The sequence below is a fragment of the Physella acuta genome, unplaced genomic scaffold (genome assembly GCF_028476545.2).
Source record: "Physella acuta isolate Inbredline_101_S28 unplaced genomic scaffold, ASM2847654v3 ptg001697l, whole genome shotgun sequence".
Taxonomy (NCBI): Eukaryota; Metazoa; Mollusca; class Gastropoda; family Physidae; genus Physella; species Physella acuta.
The window spans coordinates 132,342-154,537 of record NW_026733210.1 but is presented as its reverse complement, the minus strand read 5'-3'; the positions used below and the strand labels follow the sequence as shown (position 1 = coordinate 154,537).

General features: G+C 33.6%; 2 protein-coding genes across 2 annotated transcripts; both read right to left on the bottom strand.

The window, feature by feature from the left end:
• Positions 1 to 2,551: 2,551 nt before the first annotated feature.
• LOC131929939 (uncharacterized) lies at positions 2,552 to 8,777 on the bottom strand. The gene is made up of 7 exons (XM_059286326.1): positions 8,712 to 8,777; positions 7,927 to 7,978; positions 7,279 to 7,388; positions 5,341 to 5,462; positions 4,697 to 4,855; positions 4,021 to 4,164; positions 2,552 to 2,609 (listed from the first exon to the last, which is right to left on the bottom strand). Exons 1-7 carry the CDS (start codon positions 8,712 to 8,714, stop codon positions 2,552 to 2,554), a joined length of 648 nt encoding a protein of 215 aa, XP_059142309.1. The 5' UTR covers positions 8,715 to 8,777.
• Positions 8,778 to 9,868: 1,091 nt separating this feature from the next.
• LOC131929932 (uncharacterized) lies at positions 9,869 to 22,196 on the bottom strand. Its single transcript, XM_059286321.1, has 11 exons — positions 22,009 to 22,196; positions 21,226 to 21,336; positions 20,014 to 20,191; positions 19,640 to 19,739; positions 19,355 to 19,405; positions 18,070 to 18,145; positions 16,548 to 16,651; positions 15,187 to 15,324; positions 12,508 to 12,603; positions 11,767 to 11,839; positions 9,869 to 9,993 (listed from the first exon to the last, which is right to left on the bottom strand). Exons 1-11 carry the CDS (start codon positions 22,128 to 22,130, stop codon positions 9,942 to 9,944), a joined length of 1,101 nt encoding a protein of 366 aa, XP_059142304.1. The 5' UTR covers positions 22,131 to 22,196; the 3' UTR covers positions 9,869 to 9,941.

The window sequence follows — 22,196 nt, the reverse complement described above, 5'->3', positions numbered from 1 at the left end:
AAATGATACTATTTTGAAAGATATTACGTCAAAGATCGTTAGGATAGGTAGTAAATATATTTCTAAATCTCTCTCTCTCTTTCTCTTAAAAGGATAGGATTGCAATTGTACCATCTTATTCCTAACTACTGTTTTTTTTTTAAAATCAAATTAGACAGCAATAAAAAGACAGATTTCTTATAATTATGAAAATCATACATAGTAATTTAAAGGCTGCACTTTAATTCTACCTTTTAAATCATAACATGTTTTTATGGGTTAGTTTGGCGGAATCTGAATAAATATATATTTTTTGTGTATTCGCTTGTGTATCCAACAACTATCAATTTATCCGTTTCAATTTATCACTCACAAATATCCAATCTCTTTCCTTTTGTATCCTGAACGTTTCCGTGTTACCCTGGTCGTCTATGTAGAAAGTGACGACAGTGTTCAACTCTCTGGCAAGTATCATCACAGTCAAGGGCAGGCGTCGGTAGGCGTTTTGTATGGCGATAAACTCTCGCCCGAATGTTTCAGATGGCAGGAGCATTTCTACGTTAAATATTAAGTAGAAATTATATATATATATATATATATATATATATATATATATATATATATATATATATATATATATATATATAAACAGACTTCACATTAAGTACGTAGAAGACTATGCATTTTATACCCCCATAGGTTTGGAAAGTTAAAATAATTTTATCGTTGCTGATTCTTTATCGTTTTTAAGAATAATTTTGGAAGATATTCCACCATTCCCCCCCCCCCCCAACAGAATTAAGTATTAAGTGTCAACTGGTTATGCGCCAAATAGGCTGTTGACTCCGATTTCAACCTACTTTTCTTTCAGGATTCGCTTCCATAGCCTTTGTCGAAACAAAAGTTTAAGACAGCAGTTGAATGATTTTAAAGTTTTCTATCCTAGATGGGCTGCTGTCCCCAGCTGTAGAAGTTCAGTAACCCGAGGGATTGAACTCGAGGCTTTTCAGTTTGACAGACATAAGCATTACCAATTCGACCAGGCTCAACACATACGGTGTAATGAAATTAAAGGATTCTCAAACAAAACACTGGGTTCCATTTTACTCACCAACCAAAACATCCATCGAGGCCTTTTTGTCCCAAGTATCTTTCCCCATGTTCTCGCACTTGGGAATAGAGTTTTGGGACTTGGCAACACAGTTGCCTATAACCACTCCAATGTTCTCCTTTCCTTGAATTTTCGTACCTGCCGGTCAGTCAAAGGAATCTTTGGATGCTTTGTATGGTTAAAAGAGGAAGGGAAAAACTAATGTCACCGTCGTGCAAGTGTGTCACCAATTCATTGAAGGTGTTACCACTGAGCTTATGCCACCATTTTGCTGAATTTGATTGTGTAATTTGTTCTACGCCGGCTATAATTTACATCACACAGCAATTTTAAAATCTTTATTTAAAAGTTTAACATGCTTGTTAATATATTTATCTATTTGTTGGTGGGGTTTTGTAAAATTGTGTAACTTTAACTATTTCTAATGCAGCTATTTCTGTTCAACTTACAAGTTACCTTCGTTTATATTAACATTGCAAGAATATCTCATTAGGGTTTTCGAAAATCTTGTAACTTAATTTTGGATAGTCTAGTTACTAATGGAGCGATTTCATCTAAACCTTAAAGTCTTGTTGGTCTCTTGTCAACACTAATGCCAAATCTACTTGTCTAACACTAATCCCAAATCTACTTGTCCTACACTAATCCCAACTCTTCTTGTCCAACGCTAATCCCAAATCTACTTGTTCAACACTAATCCCAACTCTTCTTGTCCAACACGAATCCCAAATCTACTTGTCCAACACTAATCCCAAATCTACTTGTCAACACTAATCCCAAATCTACTTGTAAACACTAATCCCAAATCTACTTGTTAAACACTAATGCCAAATCTACTTGTCTAACACTAATCCCAAATCTACTTGTCCAACACTAATCCCAACTCTTCTTGTCCAACGCTAATCCCAAATCTACTTGTTCAACGCTAATCCCAACTCTTCTTGTCCAACACGAATCCCAACTCTACTTGTCCAACACTAATCCCAAATCTACTTGTAAACACTAATCCCAAATCTACTTGTTGAACACGAATCCCAACTCTACTTGTCCAACACTAATCCCAAATCTACTTGTCAACACTAATCCCAAATCTACTTGGAACACTAATCCCAAATCTACTTGTTCAACACTAATCCCAAATCTACTTGTCTAACACTAATCCCAAATCTACTTGTCCAACAGTAATCCCAACTCTTCTTGTCCAACGCTAATCCCAAATCTACTTGTCAACACTAATCCCAAATCTACTTGTAAACACTAATCCCAAATCTACTTGTTCAACACTAATCCCAAATCTACTTGTCTAACACTAATCCCAAATCTACTTGTCCAATACTAATCCCAACTCTTCTTGTCCAACGCTAATCCTAAATCTACTTGTCCAATACTAATCCCTAATCTACTTGTCCAACACTAATCCCAAATCTACTTTTCCAACACTAATCCCAATTATTGTTAGACCTACCTGACCCACTGTTCCCGGTTGTCCCAGCACAGCTGAATGGAAAATCCTTCAAACCTGGGAACACAATTTGAACGACAATTTTAATGCACATCAGAGGCGTAGCGAGGGGGGGCTGGGCGGGCCGCACCGGGTGACACCATTTAGGGGGTGACACCAAGGCAAACAATAGCAAAATATATAGAGGAAAACTTGAAGGGGGGGGGGGGGGGGGTTGCAAATCAAAAGTTTGAGGGAGGGGGGTGCAAATCGAAAAATTTGAAAGTTTGTCCCTGGGAAGGGTCGCGACGCCTCTGGGGGGTGACACCATTATGTACCACACCGGGTGACACCCGACCTCGCTACGCCACTTATCATAAACAATAGTGCACCAAGGCTTGTATCTACCTAAACAATCAAAGAAAAAAACAATCAGTAGAAAAAAAGTACGCAAGTGTTATTTTCTAATTTTGAAGTTTTCAAAATGATTTAGATCTTGGAATATATGTTATTTAAAAAAAAAGTTTTATTAAGCGAAAACATTTAGATGCTTTTCCCATGACCCAAATTACATTGATAGTTAATGGGTTGCAATATAATATTATGCAACTTATATAAGCAACTAATTCGACAGGTAATTTATCATATTTTCTTTCGTACACAATTACCAATATATATATATATATAATTATATATATATATATATATATATATATATATAATATATATATATATATATATATATATATATATATATATATTATATAACACAATTATAGATTTTTTAAAATTTTCTACGGCCACCATTACCAAGGTAAAAACTCAAAATATTACATCATGTTCTACTTTATTACAAAATTAATACACAGATAATGGTTGCATTTCCTCTTCTTTTAAGGTGACTAGTATTTAACAAAAAATACTTTATTCTAGTTTTGACCAAGGAGATTTGCGCAAAAAAAAAAAACTCTGCACAAACAGTACATTCTCCAGCAGATAAACTCAAAGTTTGTAAAGTCTTATTTAGACTGTTCGTAGGTTGGTTGGTACTAACTTACTTTTTCAGAATATCTGTAAATTAGGTAGGTTTGTTGTACTAACTTACTTTTTTCAGAATATCTGTAAATTAGGTAGGTTAATTGTTACTAACTTACTTTTCAGAATATCTGTAAATTAGGTAGGTTGGTTGGTACTAACTTACTTTTTCAGAATATCTGTAAATTAGGTAGGTTTGTTGTTACTAACTTACTTTTTCAGAATATCTGTAAATTAGGTAGGTTGGTTGGTACTAACTTACTTTTTCAGAATATCTGTAAATTAGGTAGGTTGGTTGTTACTAACTTACTTTTTCAGAATATCTGTAAATTAGGTAGGTTGCTTGGTACTAACTTACTTTTTCAGAATATCTGTAAATTAGGTAGGTTGGTTGGTACTAACTTACTTTTTCAGAATATCTGTAAATTAAGTAGGTTTGTTGTTACTAACTTACTTTTTCAGATCGACCTCCAGTGTTTCTCCATCTTTGTACTGTTTTCCTTTGTAATCCACTTTGTGGTCTTTGTTTAAGGACTTAAAGGTGACGCTAACTTTGTTCTCCGTCTCGCCATTAGCTACCGTAAAGGCCTGCTGTTCACTAGAAGATATCAAGATATAAAGCTATCAAATTTATTTAAAAATAAGAGACCTCTTTGGCAGTTATTGGCTTTGGTTGGCATAGAGATCGTCAACAACGGAATAGCGTTGTAAAATATTGTAATCTGTTCACTGGGAAATGTACAAGTACTAAACCGCTTAAATAAATATAGTTATTAGTTCACTTAGATATTAAATTACAGAAAAATGCTTACTTCCTTGTAGCAGCAAAAAAAAAAAAAAAGCAGTCGAGGATTATAAATAATCCGATTTAATTGATATAGGCCTATGTACGATAAAAAACAACAATTACTTACGATTTGCACCCCCCCCCCCTAAAACTTTCGATTTGAACCCCCTCAAACTGTTTATCAGGCGAAAATGCAGCTTAAATGACATTTTAATTTGTTTTTCCAACCCAAATTTGGCGCCCCCCCCTCTAAGGTCGGCGCCCCCCCCCCCCCCAAATCGCTACGCCTCTGATGCATTGCACCCTAAAAATCTGACAAAGGCAAAAATCGTGTGATACCTACTCCAGTTGCATGGTGTAATAGGTTTTCCCCCAGCCCGTGATCGGCACGGCTGTGAACGTGTCCACTGAATATTGATTCTGCTCCAGTAAAACGTTGATGCCAAAGTCGTCGGTGGCCTCAAACTTGTACGTGAAACTCGGCCCGCAGTTTTCTCTGATGCTGATAAAATATTTGTAATTTAAAAAATTGAGAAATTTACTGATATTCTATAGGAGAGTAGTTCATAGGATAATAGTGGTGTGAGACTCTGCCCGCAGTTGTCTCTGAGGCTGATAAAATAGTTGCAATTAAAAAATAAAGAAATTTACTGATATTCTATAGAAGGAGAGTAGTTCATCGGAGTAACAGTTTTGTGAAACTCAGTCCGCAGTTATCTCTGATGATGTTAAAATAGTTAAAAATAATATACTTTCTGTTTCCGTTCGTATGACTTTATTCTTGTTGATTTGTTCGTTCTTAGCTATGGAGCTGTTGTAGTGCCGATAACTTTGCATACCAACCGATGTCCATCGGATAACAGGGTTGACTAGCATTATACATTTTTTTTTTACTTACAGCTGAAGCCTAAAAAAAATCGCATTGCTAAAGATTTTTTTAAAGTTCTGGTTATTGAAAATATATCACATAAAATAATTTAAACCTACTAGTAATCTTGATGTAGCATCAAACTAGAAGTCCCCATTCTGTCTACATCTACAGTCTGGTGGTCAGGTTGTTTAGAGATGTGCTCTTCTTCACCTTTATACCAGGGAAAGGTGACTTTAACCTGGTAAAAATAATTTACAAAACCTCTTTTAGATCTGGATGGGACTTCCCAAACGAACGTCGATAAAAAAATGGCAGATAACTATCTTTTTAATCGGGTTTTAAAGCATACATTTTTAGTCGTAGACAAAAATTAGTGCCGATTTCCTTAAAAACGGTTAACTAAACATAAGAAAATAATACTGAAAATAAGAAAATAAAACCAGTTTGCATTCTTTAATAAAATAAATTTTTCACTCTTACATTCTCAAACACGTTAGCAAAGAAGCAAGTCTAAAAAAAATCTAAATTTTAGAGCACTGGTGCATTGTTTCATCACTAGGGAAACAACATTTAATTTAAGGGTGACATGACCAATGTTCTCAGACAAAATATCCCTGAAAAAAGAACATACCGCCCCTTTGTTATGAGCCGAGATGTAAAACATACTGACACTTTGTTATGCGCCAAATAAAAAACCATAACGACACTTTGTTATGGGCCAAATTTAAAAATACAAAACATACCAACACTTTGTTATGGGCCATTTAAAAAAACGACACTATGTTATGAGCGAATTAAAAAAAAACATACTGACACTTTGTTATGGGTCAAATTAAAAATACAAAACATACCGACACTTTGATATGGGCCAATCAAAAAATACAAAACATACCGACACTTTGATATGGGCCAATCAAAAAATACAAAACATACCGACACTTTGATATGGGCCAATCAAAAAGTACAAAACATAACGACACTTTGTTATGGGCCAATTAAAAAATACAAAACATACTGACACTTTGTTATAGGCCAATTAAAAAATACAAAACATACCGACACTTTGTTAAGGGCCATTTAAAAAAAAGACACTTTGATATGGGCCAATAAAAAATACAAACCATACCGACACTTTGTTATGGGCCAATCAAAAAGTACAAAACATAACGACACTTTGTTATGGGCCAATTAAAAAATACAAAACATACTGACACTTTGTTATAGGCCAATTAAAAAATACAAAACATACCGACACTTTGTTAAGGGCCATTTAAAAAAAAGACACTTTGATATGGGCCAATAAAAAAATACAAACCATACCGACACTTTGTTATGGGCCAATCAAAAAGTACAAAACATAACGACACTTTGTTATGGGCCAAATAAAAAATGCAAAACATACCGACACTTTGTTATGGGTTAATTAAAAAATACAAAACATACCGACACTTTGTTATGGGCAAATTAAAAAATACAAAACATACCGACACTTTGTTATGGGCACATTAAAAAATACAAAACATACCGACACTTTGTTATGGCCTAATTAAAAATTACAAAACATACCGACACTTTGTTATGGTCTAATTAAAAAATACAAAACATACCGACACTTTGTTATGGGCCAATTAAAAAATACAAAACATACCGACACTTTGTTATGGGTTAATTAAAAAATACAAAACATACCGACACTTTGTTATGGGCAAATTAAAAAATACAAAACATACTGACACTTTGTTATAGGCCAATTAAAAAAAACATACGGACACTTTGTTATGGGCCAAATAAAAATTATAAAACATACCGACACTTTGTTATGGGCCAAATAAAAAAATATAAAACATACCGACACTTTGTTATTGGCCAATTAAAAAATATAAAACATACCGACACTTTGTTATTGGCCAATTAAAAAATACAAAACATACCGACACTTTGTTATGGGCCAAATAAAAAATATAATTTATACCGACACTTTGTTATGGGCCAATTAAAAAATACAAAACATATGGACACTTTGTTATGGGCCAATTAAAAACTACAAACCATACCGACACTTTGTTATGGGCCATGGTGAAGAAGAAGATCGCAAGGTGTTGTCCTTCATCGTGCATTTTTATCGGAATAAAGAGGAATAGACGTCCCATTTGTGTGCTCACACCTAGAAGAGTGTTACATTTGTAGCAGTTGTATCTGTTATATAACTAAACCCATATACATAAACATTACATTTAAAGCAGCTGTATCTGTTATATAACTAAACCCTTCCAACATTTGTATCAGTTATATCTTTTATATAACTAAACCCATATAGATAAAGAGTACATTTGTAGCATGTATAACTTAACACTTCCGACATTTATAGCAGTTGTATCTGTTATATAACTAAGCTCATATACATGAAGATTACATTTGTAGCAGTTGTATCTGTTATATAACTAAACTGTTCCAACATTTGTAGCAGTTGTATATATATATATATATATATATATATATATATATATATATACATATATATATATATTTATATATATATATATACATATATATATATATATACATATATATATATATATATATATATATATATATATATATATATATATATATATATATATATATATAGACCTATATATAAATTATTAGTTTTCTTAAATCTTAAATCATAATTACTTAGCCTGTACAATTTTAAGCCTTACCTAAAACTGTCAAGGGTGTTGTCATCACACAAAGTAACAGACCGAGTTTAACCTATAAAATAAAACAAAGCATAATACAATAAAAACAACATGAAAAACAATACACGTACACACACGTACACACACTCACACACACACATATATATATATATATATATATATATATATATATATATATATATATATATATATATATATATATATATATATATTATTATATATATATATATATATATATATATATATATATATATATATATATATACATATATATACACACATGTATATGTATATATATACATATATAATATATGTGTGCATATGCTTATTATTGATGTTTGTTGTTTCACGCAGCACACACGTGGACGGTGTGGACCAATTAATTAATTAAGCGATTGACTCATGTCCGTTGGACGTCCTTGAGTCCACCCAGCGCTGATAAGTACCTGGCTCATGGTTGAAGACGTACAGTCGGCTAGACTTAGCGCTGACCACATTATCCGTTCATTACACACCTAAGCCATTAAAACATTATACTTTACCTTCCCCAAGTACCGTAAACCTGCACATGGTTCTAGATCTGTATATTTTTTCAGCACATTGTGAAACTATGCTATGAACTCCTTTAACAAGTTATAATTTAAAAAAACATCTTTATGAAAACTTTGTTTTTGTATTTTACTTTTATGCATGGTCGCATTTCCAGTATTTTGAAATCACAATCCTAGACACCAAAGGCAAACAACTTCAAGTATGGTTGCTCAGTACAAAAGAAATTAACTTACCATTTTGATAATAATTGCTTACGACAAGAAAAACAAATCTATTCGTTCGGAAACAGCTGTAGAATTTTGTAGAACATTGAAGTAATCATTGTTTTGTCACTGAATGGTGCGCTTCGGTGCAAGGGAAAAACCAACTGCATGTTGGCTCTCATTGATTTAGTATACAGTTAAATAAGTACTTTGTATTGGGCGGTTGATACAGTTTACTAAACTATAAATAATTTAACAACAGTAGTTTAATAATTTTAAACATATTATTAAAAGTAAAAATATATATAATGTATGAACAGGAAAAGAAAATACGTTATAAATCAGAAACAATTAAATCGAACTAAAGCACAAATAATTAATATAAAATGTCATTAATTATTACTATTTTTTTTAATAATAAGAACATTAAAATAAAATGTGTTTGAAAATGATGTATACAACATACAACAAACGACCCACGCTATCTTATTTACTTTAATACAATCTAAATAAACATGCTGTTGAGATGCAATATCTAAAGTTATTCTATATTAATTTTAACTAAGATTTTCAAGTAAATGTAGCTTGTTTCAATTTTATTTTACACAAGTTTATTTTTTTTTAATTTACGAAACTTGTTTGGATAAATTTTAAATTTGTAAAGTAATCTATTTAGTAACAATATATTTACTAGCAAACTATTTGGATCGAACATTGAATGATTTTCCATTACAGTTACGCATGCAATTCGAAGCAATAACATTTTCACGAACAATGAAATGAGCTATGAACATGGGGTATATACATATTTTATATCATATATAAAATAAATCACACGAGTCAGTTTCAACATTTTTTTTACATTCATAAATCGTTTAACATATTTGTGAAAAAGTGTAATGAAAAAAAACAGTACATAGGGCCTACACCTCCTAATGTTGCGATTTAAATATTCTAAAAATTTGAATATTCAAATTCATTTATATATTTTATTCATGATTGAATTATAAATAAAATTAAATACATATATATATATACATATATATATATACATATATATATATATATATATATATATATATATATATATATATATATATATATATATATATATATATATATATATATATATATATAGATATAGATATAGATATATATATATATATATATATATATATATATAGATCGGGATCGTGAAATATAGATTTCTCGACATGGATTTATTTCAGCGAAAATCATTCATCAGCTCGTTTCAGAATTCTATGCATAGGTGAACATAGAAGATCCAGAACCCCTATATTCTTGTCTCCATCTAAGTTGGAAAACAAAAGAATTGGTTAATTAATTATGATCTAATTAACGCAATTTTTTTACATCTGTCATATAATTACATTTGGTATTATAGAAATGGTTTCAGTAGAAATGAACGGAATATTCTTAAGGATATTAAAATATTTAAAAAATCATACAAACCTTTATAAATAAATTTAAAGTTTTTGTGAAAAAAAGAGTATTTATAAATGTTAATATTTGTTTAATTGTATCAAATGTAGTTAGTTTATCTTCATCGTTTCGACGTTTGTGCCCCAGACACAGAGGGCAGATGAAGTAGTGTTTATCTACTTTAAAGACTTCGGCATATAAAGGGATAGTTTGTTCAGCATTATGCCCAGCCAACTTTATTTTCCCTATCGTGAGTTAGGTACCCATCTAAGCTCTGCTGACTTGAACCCAGATTTGAACTCGAGACTATGAAAATTCATAGCATATTAGATCTGCACTTCAAATTTTAGATGAGTACCCCAAAATATGGTAGAAGATTATATATTAATTGTTTAACGGGCTTTAAATTTAATATTTTATAAATGGTGGAAATCCTATAAAAACTTTTATTTTTCAAGACGGCCTCCGTTGTCAATGTTACCAAAAAAAATGTACCAAAATTTTTTTAAGCGGATACGCATATTCAGATGTACCTTAAAATTAGGTAGAGAAAATTTTCTTTGCTATCTTGTATTAATTTTTTTTTTACTGGAGCCTACCCCCTTAACGGAAGTCGGGTAGGCACCAGCGTTGGATGGATACAAGGTGTTTTACATACTCGAGCCCGTAGTTTTTTAGTTAGGTTCAATAATTTGCGATATAAATTAGTGTACATTTTATACAATGTATTACTTCAATTATGAAAAGGCAAAAAAAAAGTACTATTAAGTAATGTGATAAAAACTAACTGCTTTTTTATTAAGTTCTAGCGATGATTAGTCTTTTTTGTTTAGGATTTAAATCGCATTATTATTTGCGTGTCGTTGATTAACTTATTGTAAGGATTATTTCAAACCGTTGGTCATAGCATTTTATGATAAGATAAGATAGATTACAAGCTCTAAATACTTGATTAATTTTATAAAGTAAAGTAGTTTAGTAGTATCTATGTTAACTAGCCGTCGGTACTCGTTACACGTGAATTATAGGCCTATATATAATACTTGTTTGAGAAAAATATTTTATGAAATAGTTATTGGTCAAAACGCAATGTTCTTTACTACACGTTGAACGATATTCGCCATTTTTATTTCGTCCCAGTCATGTAATTTACAGCGTCAGTTTGCCTTGCTTGTTCGCTTTAGTATTACAGTTTTCATCATCGGCTTGTGAGGACTGATACAGATTTACAGTAGTAGTATTTCTTTCTTACTTGTAGCCTACTTTCATTCATTTAAGATGGTTTACTTATACATAGATCTAATACAAAATTCGGCATTAGTTGTATTTTTTTCGTAGTTTAAACCTATGACATGTGACGTGATTGTTTATTACGTTCAACAAACGCTTTTCCGGTTGCATAATCAAAAATTGTGCTTCTTCATCTGAAGAAGCCTTATTTTTATTTTCTTTCTTTAAATAAAATTTAGCTTATACACTTATAGAATCCACTATATTATTTTTAACAAAAGTCGGTATCTTTAATTTCTCCATATATCGCTGAACATACTGATCACATCGGCTAAAAAAAAAACTTTCGGGCAGAAAGAGATAGAGAAAAGTTCGCACATGGGCTTTTATATATTAGGATTGATCTGCTTACCTCCAATAGTAATAACCACCGCCAACCACACCAAGGACTGTGACCACAATCATGAGTATCAGCCAGTACCGTACTGCATATCATCAAAACATCGATGATATTAGCTTATATATATATATATATATATATATATATATATATATATATATATATATATACATATATACATATATATATATATATATATATATATATATATATATATATATATATATATATATATATATATATATATATATACAATTATATTGCCTACTTATATTTTGTTAGTTAAATAGTGACAGCAACACATCTATAAAAGAAATCACCCGAATTAAAAAAAAAAAACGAATGCCATGTCATTTATTCTTGTATGGACAACCAACCAGTGTTTCTTCCAGACTTTTTTCTCCGGAGGGGCACTTGAATATTTTTTTTTGGGGGGGGGGGGGGCGGTGAACATTTTTCGGGGGGTCGGACACTAGAAAAAGTGTATGCTTACTATATAAAATCGATCTCGTTCTGGGGGGGGGGGTGGCGGTAGACTTTCTTCGGGGGGGGGGGGGGGGGGGGCGCCCCCAAAGAGATGCCTGGAAGAAACTCTGCAACCAACCCAAAAAAAAAGTAGGCTGCAATCGGAGTCAAGTGGCCATATTGTGCCTATAACATGTTGTCACGTTATACGTTTCTGTGTTGGAGAAAAACACAGCTGATTGTGACGTGTAAGACATAAGAATTCCACTAATGGGATGAGGATCTTACTTGGACAATCGCCTTCCACCGGGTCCGCACATTCGCCCCCACACTTCTCCTCACAGCTTAGTTTACATTGGTCCCCGTACCACCCGGAGCTGCAGGCTGGCGGGAAATTTTAAAATTATTCCAAGGTTTTAATCAGTAAAGAAAAGTTACAATATCCAATGTTTTAATCAGTGAAGAAAAGTTACAATATTCAAAGTTTTAATCAGTAAAGAAAAGTTACAATATACAATGTTTTTATTCAGTACAGATAAGTTACAATATCCAATGTTTTAATCAGTAAAGAAAAGTTACAATATCCAATGTTTTTATTCAGTACAGATAAGTTACAATATCCAATGTTTTAATCAGTAAAGAAAAGTTACAATATCCAATGTTTTAATCAGTGAAGAAAAGTTACAATATTCAAAGTTTTAATCAGTAAAGAAAAGTTACAATATACAATGTTTTTATTCAGTACAGATAAGTTACAATATCCAATGTTTTAATCAGTAAAGAAAAGTTACAATATCCAATGTTTTTATTCAGTACAGATAAGTTACAATATCCAATGTTTTAATCAGTAAAGAAAAATTACAATATACAATGTTTTTATTCAGTACAGATAAGTTACAATATCCAATGTTTTAATCAGTAAAGAAAAGTTACAATATACAATGTTTTTATTCAGTACAGATAAGTTACAATATCCAATGTTTTAATCAGTAAAGAAAAGTTACAATATACAATGTTTTTATTCAGTAAAGAAAAGTTACAATATCCAAAGTTTTAATCAGTAAAGAAAAGTTACAATATCCAATGTTTTTATTCAGTACAGAAAGTTACAATATTCAATGTTTTTATGTGGTACATAAAAGTTAAGTTACAATCTACAACGTTTTATTAGGTAATGTAGAGAAAAAATACAATGAATAACTGGTAATTTTTGGATATTTTCTGACTTTACAAAATGGTTTTGAAAAAGCAAACATATTCACGGTATATATATATATATATATATATATATATATATATATATATATATATATATATATATATATATATATATATATATATATATATATTTATAGTGCAATTTTACACGTGTGTTGTAAGCATATAATACAAATGTGAATAGAAGAGGTATACATGTAAAATCCAGAAGCATCGCAAGGCTGGGCGAGGGGTGCGTACCATACCGGATGATACAAACATAACAAAAAATTGCAAGATATATAGAATAAATATGTTTTTTACCAGTTCAATGAATGGTTAATTTGAGTTTAAAGAAAAAGCATTTTAACTACATATCGATGATCTCGACAAAGAGGTGCAGGGGGAGGGGTGGTAACACCATGACGTAAAAACTATAGAGAAAACAAGGGTACCCCCAGCTGTATTAATAGCCACTATAGATAAATATCATTAGTATTAAATGTGAATACTTTAAAGCTATTACTAATGGGGGGGGGGGGGACTGACACCAACTGCAAAAGAGAAAGAAAGGGGGAGTGGGGGTGACACCATAAGGTCCGGCTCGGGATGACACCCGACCTAGCGACGCCACTGATAAAATCTATGTACACGATACCCTTTAACATGCGTAATGAACTGTTCATTTTAAATCCTAACGTTAAGAAACGAGGAGACACGAAAACTAATTGTAGCAGTAGAGTTCACCAGATTCAAACTATTCAATAACTCACACCACTCTTTAATGCCGTTCAATACATGAAACAACAATCTCACCCTTGGCATTTTTGTCTGACTTATCTGCAGAGGCGTAGCGACCCTTCCCGGCGCCCGCGGACAAACTTTCGATTTGCACCCCCCCTCCCCACCCGAACTTTTTATTTGCACCCCACTCAAACTTTCAATATTTGTTTTTCCAACCCAATTTGTCGCCCCCCCCCTAAGGTCGGCGCCCGGGGACATATGTCCCCCGCCCCCCCCCCCCTCGCTACGCCTCTGACTTATCTGTTCACGTATGGGACGGCGTGGCCTAAAAGGTAGAGTGCTATGTTGTTAACCAGAAGTCTCGAGTTCCCAGTGCAAGTCAATAGAGCGCCCCTTAGCCCACCCAGTCCACATGGTTACCGAAATTATGTTAGGGATAGAAAAGTCGACTAGTCGACTGGGTAAAAAGCCGACCACATGTTCCCTTCATATAAGTTCCCTTTTGAAACCTGACGGTCTATAGGGCAAGTGAAGTTGAGTTCACTTGTTTCTGTGACCTCGGGATATGCCGTGGTAAAAAAAAAATGAATTCTACTTCTGTTGCCCAATGGATCGCTAGGTCTAACGAGGATTATAAACTTTTTCTTTACTTTTCTGTTAGCGTATCCTACACTTTTCTTACTATTCGTTAAAAGCATCTAAGGCAACTTCCCCAAATCCTCAACATTCTCTAACACATTTTCCCTAAATTCTAAAATCCTCTAACACAACTTCCCGAAATCCTAAAATCCTATAACACAAATGCCTCCTTTAAATCCCAAATGCCTCTAACACAACTACCCCAAATCCTACAATCCTCAAACACAAATTCTTCCTTTAAATCATGAAAGCCTCAAACAATAACTCCCCCTTTAAATTACGAATACTTCAAACAAAACATCAACTACTCTCGAACAGAGCACCCCTCATAAAACAAACCCCTCCTTAAAACCACGAATACATCTAAAACAACATAGAACTGCTCACGGGTCGTGCACCCCTCCTCCAGATCCTGATATCCTGGGATGCATCTCTTTAAGCAGGAGCCGTTGAACTTGTTGCAGTCGTTGACGCAGTTGGAGCAGGTGTGGGCACACTCGGCTCCGTAACTCATCTTAGGACATGCTGGTGATGTTTGTAAACATTAGCCTACACAGTTACACAGTTGATGCTAGACAGCTTCAATGTTAACTTTAGACATGACAATTGTTAATGGTGCACAGATAAACTGTTAACTTTAGATAGCTAAACACTTAGCTTTAGAAAGATAAACAGCCAAAGATAGACATTTAACGTTAGACAGCAAAACTGTTACTTAAGACAGCTAAACAACAACGGACTGCTAAAGTGTAAGTTTAGAGATTTAACACTTAACGATAGACAGTTAAACTGTTGACTTTAGACAGCAAAATAGTTAACGGTACACTGATAAACTGTGAACATTAGAAATATATTTAGTTCATTTAAGATCGCTAAAGCGTTAACGTTTGAGAGCAAAACATTTAACTTTAAACAGCTAAACCGTTAACTTGTCTATCGTTAACAGTTTAGCTGTCGTTAACTGTCAAGCTTTAAACAGCTAAACTGTTAACGTTAAACAGCTAATCAGTTAACGTTTAACAGTTAACCTTAAATAACTGAACAGTGTACTTTTGACAGTTAAATTTTAACATTACACGGTTAACATTAGAATCTTCAACTGTTGCAATTGGAATAGCTAAAATTACAATGCTAACATTAAAATCTAAACATCAAACTTTAAACCATAAACTGTTAACTGTTAATATAAAACTGTTACCATGCATTTTGTTTTTGCATTGAACTTTTAAAATTAAACTGTTAACGCTAAACTTTAAACAGAAAACTGTTAACATTAAACTGTTAACATTAAACTGTTAACATTAAACTGTTAACATTAAACTGTTAACATTAAACTGTTATCATTAAACTGTTAACATTAAATTGTTAACATTAAACTGTTATTATTAAACTGTTAACATTAAACTGTTAACATTAAACTGTTAACATTAAACTGTTAACATTAAACTGTTAACGCTAAACTTTAAACAGAAAACTGTTAACATTAAACTGTTAACATTAAACTTTTAACATTAAACTGTTAAAATTAAACTGTTAACATTAAACTGTTAACATTAAACTGTTAACATTAAACTGTTAAAATTAAACTGTTAACATTAAACTGTTAACATTAAACTGTTAACATTAAACTGTTAACATAAGACTTCTAACATGAAACTATTAGCATGCAACTGTTAACAACACACAGTTTAACAGCTATCATGAGCGCTAGTTAACTTCAACTAGTATTTTAACCAACAAAATTTTACTTGTAGGACATCTTTTCCTAACCCAACAATTCGACGACTTAGTTTCGTTCTCCTTCCCTAGACAATTTGACCCAAAGTTGACGGGACGGGGGTTGACGCAGCGCCTGTGGGGGGAACCGATCAACAGTTGCTATGGTTACCACATACCGTAAGTTTAACTACATATAATTTCAACATGTTATGCTGGTACATTTCAATTATCTCTTTAGATTTAGCAGATGAGAATCAAATGTGATTAGCTTCAAGTAACATGATATCTTAATTTGGTTTCTTTGAGTTATTTTTTTATTTAAAAGGGATGACGGTAACTTAACACTTTGTTGGGGGGTTCACTTTAAACTTATTTTCCTGATGGAATGGAAAACTAGTTAGATTATATATTTTCTAATATCAATTATATCTATATATAATTCTCTACGCCGCCCAACCATGCGGGACACCACGCACGCAAGCCGACTCTCTAACCCTCCTCCCTCCCCCTCCCTCGCTCTTCAGGCCACAGTTTCTTCCAGGCATCTCTTCTGGGGGTGCGAAGCCCACCCCCGAAAAAAATCTACCGCCCCCCCCCCCCCCCACACCGAACGAAATGAAATTTATATAATTTATATAGAAAATATATACTTTTAAAAGTGGTCCGCCCCCCCCCCCGAAGAAAGTCTACCGCCCCCACGAAAATTTCAAGTGCCCCCCCCCCCACCCCGGAGAAAAAAGTCTGGAAGAAACACTGCTTCAGGCATGCGCAACAGTGTGTACCCACCCACCCCATTCGGACAACTGTGTCTTTCAGGTAGCCTTCACCCGTCACTAAATAGCGGCAGATTTTCTACTTCGCCTGTGGGTGAGGGGGGGGGGGGTGGATGGAGGGGGATTGATGAACGCAATGCGGCGTGGTACTTCCCCCAGAAGAGAAACCGAAGAGATCGGGGGAGGGTGGGGAGAGGGTAAAAGTTGTGAGGAATTTCTATGGAGGCTGTGACAAAGTGTAGAGCACTCGACTGCTAACTTGAAAGGTTCGAGTTTGAATCCCGTATCACACAGCTCTAAAGGGTACCTGACTTATATTGGGGAAAGTGAAGGCGGTTGTTTTTTTAGTGCTGATCACGCTATATCTTCGTGTACCGAGGTCATAGAAGCAAGGGTACTCTACTTCATCTGCCCCAAGGAGCGCGAGGTTTGACTGAGTAGCTATCACGTGATAAAACGGTTTGGACGGTCATAAAATAGTTGCACGGCTATGAAAAAAAAACGCTACATGACACAAGATAGAAGTTTGGACAGCCATAATACGGAATACGACAATTCGGACACAATGTACAAGAGTTTAGACGGCCATGATACAAGGTACATAACACGAGATTTGACAATTTGGACGGCCATGACACACGATATATAACACGAAATTCGAAAATTTGGACGGCAATGACAGAAGATACAACAATTTTGACGACCATGACACAAGAAACAATTTGGACGGCCATAGCACAAGATACATAACAAATTCGACACTTTGGACGGCCAAAACCTGACACGCTCCATGTCTGTACTCTTGCAGTTCTGTGTACACGTCCAAGCACGCCAGGCTTGCCAGCCGCCATTGACTGCAACAAAACACGCTACATCAGCATTTTATGTCGTGGAAGTACAAGACAAACACGCTACATCAGCATTTTATGTCGTGGTAGTACAAGACAAACACGCTACATCAGCATTTTATGTCGTGGTAGTACAAGAATCATATGATAAACTGATCACACTATTACACTAATAACACAATTACACTAATAAAAAACCACACTAATTACATTAATTACACTAATCACAATATTACACTAATCACATGATTACAATTCTTACACGATTACAATAGTCACACTAATAACACAATTATACTTAATCACACTCTTATGCAAATCGCACTATTAAACAAATCAGAGTATTACACTAATCAGACGCTTACAATAATTACATAATTACACTAATCGCGCTATTACACTAATCACACTAATAACAAATTTATACTTAATCACACTGCTATACTAATCACAATATTACACCAATCACATAATTACACTAATCACACTATTACACTAGGTTTATAATGTAATAGCACTTATAAGTCTCGGTCTTTTTTCATTAAATTCGAAATCACATTAGCCAGGAAGAGATATACATTTTCGAACTAAATTAATTGTTTTGGACATGATAACCGTTTTAAAAAAAACGAACATGACGGCTATTTGTTTCTAGACCTGACTTCAAGAATAAAAAAAATTGTACCCAAATTACAATGATTATGAAAGTATATCTAACAATATAATCAACTAAAATATTTTAGGTCTAAGGCTATTAGTATTTATATTCATATTTTAACTAAGTTTACGACAACTTGTTACGAATTCCATTAAAAAATAAAAAACTGTACGCTTCTATAAGAAAAATTTTTTTTAATGATGCTATATTCTTCTCTAAGCCAGCCATCTTTTAGTCTATAATTATCATTTTTTGCTATTCTAATTATTTTTTAAAATATTAAATTAAAAAATATTCACATTTGGTTTGAAAAATACTAGCTGGCAAGTACGAAAAAGAGAAATAGCTTAGGTGACCTATTTGTAAGCAGAGGCTCTATTAAAAATGTAGTTGATTCTTCTTCTATTTTGTAATTTTAATTTTTTAAATTGTTTGCTTATAGTGTAAGATGTATATTCACTTCACATTCTAAAATGGATATTACAAGTTGTTTTAACATAAAACACTACAACTCTGCTAACTAATTCTGCCATAATTACGGTCTAGTTAGGACGTACCTCTATTTGGTTTAGCGAGGTCCTCATCGATATACCCATCGTGGTCATTGTCTAGAGGAAGAAAACATAGCTTCACTATATTAGAAATCATGCAATTAATGTATAAGAAAGATGTGAAATATTGTACACACGTAATTGATCCACAAATAGAACACGGCAACCTAATCGATCCACTAATAGAACACGCCCACCTAAACGATCCAATAATAGAACACGCCCACCTAATCGATCCACTAAAAGAACACGCCCACCTAATCAATATACTAATAAGCCACGCCCACTTACCCCAGCCATCTAAATATTCTTCATCCACTCGTCCATCACAATCGTTGTCAATGATGTCACCCCGTACCATATCAGCGTTGGTAACTTCACAAGTGTCTACCTGTATAACAATTATATATATATATATATATATATATATATATATATATATATATATATATATATATATATATATATATATATATATATATATATATATATATGTGTATGTATATATATATAAATATATATATATATATTCATATATATATACATATATATATATATATATATATATATATATATATATATATATATATATATATATATATATATATATATATATATATACATATACATGAGACACAACTGTAGTGAAAACACCGTTTACTAACATCTATAGATGACGCCATGAAGCCTGCAGGATGCATGTAGCCATAACCCTGGTTGTAGCCATAGAGGTAGCAGCCGAAGTAGAACAAGCGGATCCCCTGCAGGGAGTGGGTGCCGCTGGTGACTTTCACAGATCCCACTTTCCACGCCATCATACCGAACACGTACTTCCACGGAATGCTGTACCAAAATAAGGGGTTGTTTAAATTGGGTGTAAGGCAGAGGCGTAGAGAGGGGGTGCGGGCCGCACCGGGTGACACCATTTAGGGAGGTGACACTAAGGCAAAAAATAGCAAAATATATAGAGAAAAACTTGAGGGGGGGGGTCAGAATCGAAAGTTTGAGGGGGGGGGGGTGCAAATCGAAAACTTGAAAGTTTGTCCCCGGGAAGGGTCGCTACGCCTCTAGGTGGTGACACCTTTAAGTGCCGCACCGGGTGACACCCGACCTCGCTACGCCGTTGGTGTAAGGTTGTCGTCATCTGGCTCCCGTGGCTATGCTATCGACCTACCCCTCAATTGTGGTTATTCGTCATGGCAAAAAAGCTCCAACCCCCCCCCCCCCTTTTGTTATGAAATTTCCAAGACTATTTTAATAGAGGCTGTGTCTTGAACAGTTCATGTTGGTTTCTCATAAAAGATGTAGAGAATAGTTAAATAAGCCTGCAAAGCCGAATAATGTTCTGATTTCTTAACTTCGCTTGAAAATATATCTTTTAATGCAGCTCAAGATGAGTGTTTTCAATTTTGTTTCTACCTCACAAGGACGAAATTTGAATTGTGCGTTGGACAAAAGGAGTGGGGGGGGGGGGGGGGTTAGAAAAAGAAGAATTGTGCACCAAAATAAACTTAACAATGTTTGCGTAAGTAAAGAAAAAATGCAGATGAAGTAGAGTTCATATGTTTCTTGACCTCGGCTAATTAAGAGAAGGTGTGGTCAGCATTTTGCATAGCCGAGTTTACTTCCCAACATATGAGTTAGGTACCCATCATAACTGAGTGGACTCAGGTGCGTTCTACTGACTTAGACTCGTATTCGAACTCGAGACTTTCGGGATAGCAGCCTAACGCTACAGCCTGCATAATTGAGCGAAATATTAGTACTGATAAGTTGTTTTTTTTAATCACATTAAACCGTGCACTGAGCCACACTTTTTGTCACAGTTAATTGATTCTTTACCTACATGAAACGTTTGAAACAAACACGGGACCTACTTCTCATCTAGCTGTATCGGTTGATCATCGAACCTCAAAATATCCAAGTATGGTTCCTCAATGACTAGTGTCATGTAGTGTGTGGATTTAGTCCTGGTCGTGTCTGGTGTACTTCAGGAGAATACATATATATATATATATATATATATATATATATATATATATATATATATATATATATATATATATATATATATATATATATACACACACACACAAACACACACACACACACATACACACACACACATATATATATATATATATATATATATATATATATATATATATATATATATATATATATATATAGCCTACAAATATCACACTTCGAGTAAGAAATGCCTCTTTTAAAAACTTCTATTGTAATGTTGTAGTACTAATTTTCATTCAATTTATTCATCCTCAATTCCCGTCAATGTATTTGTCCTTTCAATTCAGTACAATTTTACCAACTACAAAAATGTACTATTTTATCTTTTGGTCGCTAAATCTTTTCGAATATTCATAAATTTATCTTAAGATCCGTATTTTTATTTACGCATTTAATTAATTCACCAAACGTTATCCATTACTCTATCCAGTCTTTTACCTGTACACTATAAAACTATTTCGGTTTTATCACCCAATATTTAATTATCCATTATCCATTAATTTATCCACAACACCCGCTTCACGGTATATTAAAAACTTTCGATCCATTTACCCATCATTTCATCCATTTATCAACTCAGCCAATCAGTACCCCCCATCCCCACCAACCCCACCAACCCAGCAACCTACCTGAATACATACATATCGTAAAACAAAGCGTTCGGTATAATCAAACATGTTGCCGGATCTCCGACCTCACCAGCATGTTCATCGTCACCACCAACGAAGCAGGCTGACCTCTCAACGAACATTACCTGGATGGGCCGATCGGACTCAATCTTGTAACATTCCCCATACAGAGCTCGTTGGACTATTTC

Excerpts from the sequence above, each read along its gene's own strand:
- LOC131929932 (XM_059286321.1), bottom strand. The coding sequence starts at position 22,130 with ATGTTCGTTGAGAGGTCAGCCTGCTTCGTTGGTGGTGACGATGAACAT. Across the intron at positions 20,192-21,225 it reads CCGATACAGCTAGATGAGAA|CATTCCGTGGAAGTACGTGT; the intron begins GTAGGTCCCGTG and ends ATTTTGGTACAG. Across the intron at positions 19,740-20,013 it reads TCATGGCGTCATCTATAGAT|GTAGACACTTGTGAAGTTAC; the intron begins GTTAGTAAACGG and ends ATTGTTATACAG.
- LOC131929939 (XM_059286326.1), bottom strand. Across the intron at positions 4,165-4,696 it reads TATTACACCATGCAACTGGA|TGAACAGCAGGCCTTTACGG; the intron begins GTAGGTATCACA and ends GATATCTTCTAG. Across the intron at positions 2,610-4,020 it reads CTGGAGGTCGATCTGAAAAA|GTTTGAAGGATTTTCCATTC; the intron begins GTAAGTTAGTAA and ends TTGTGTTCCCAG.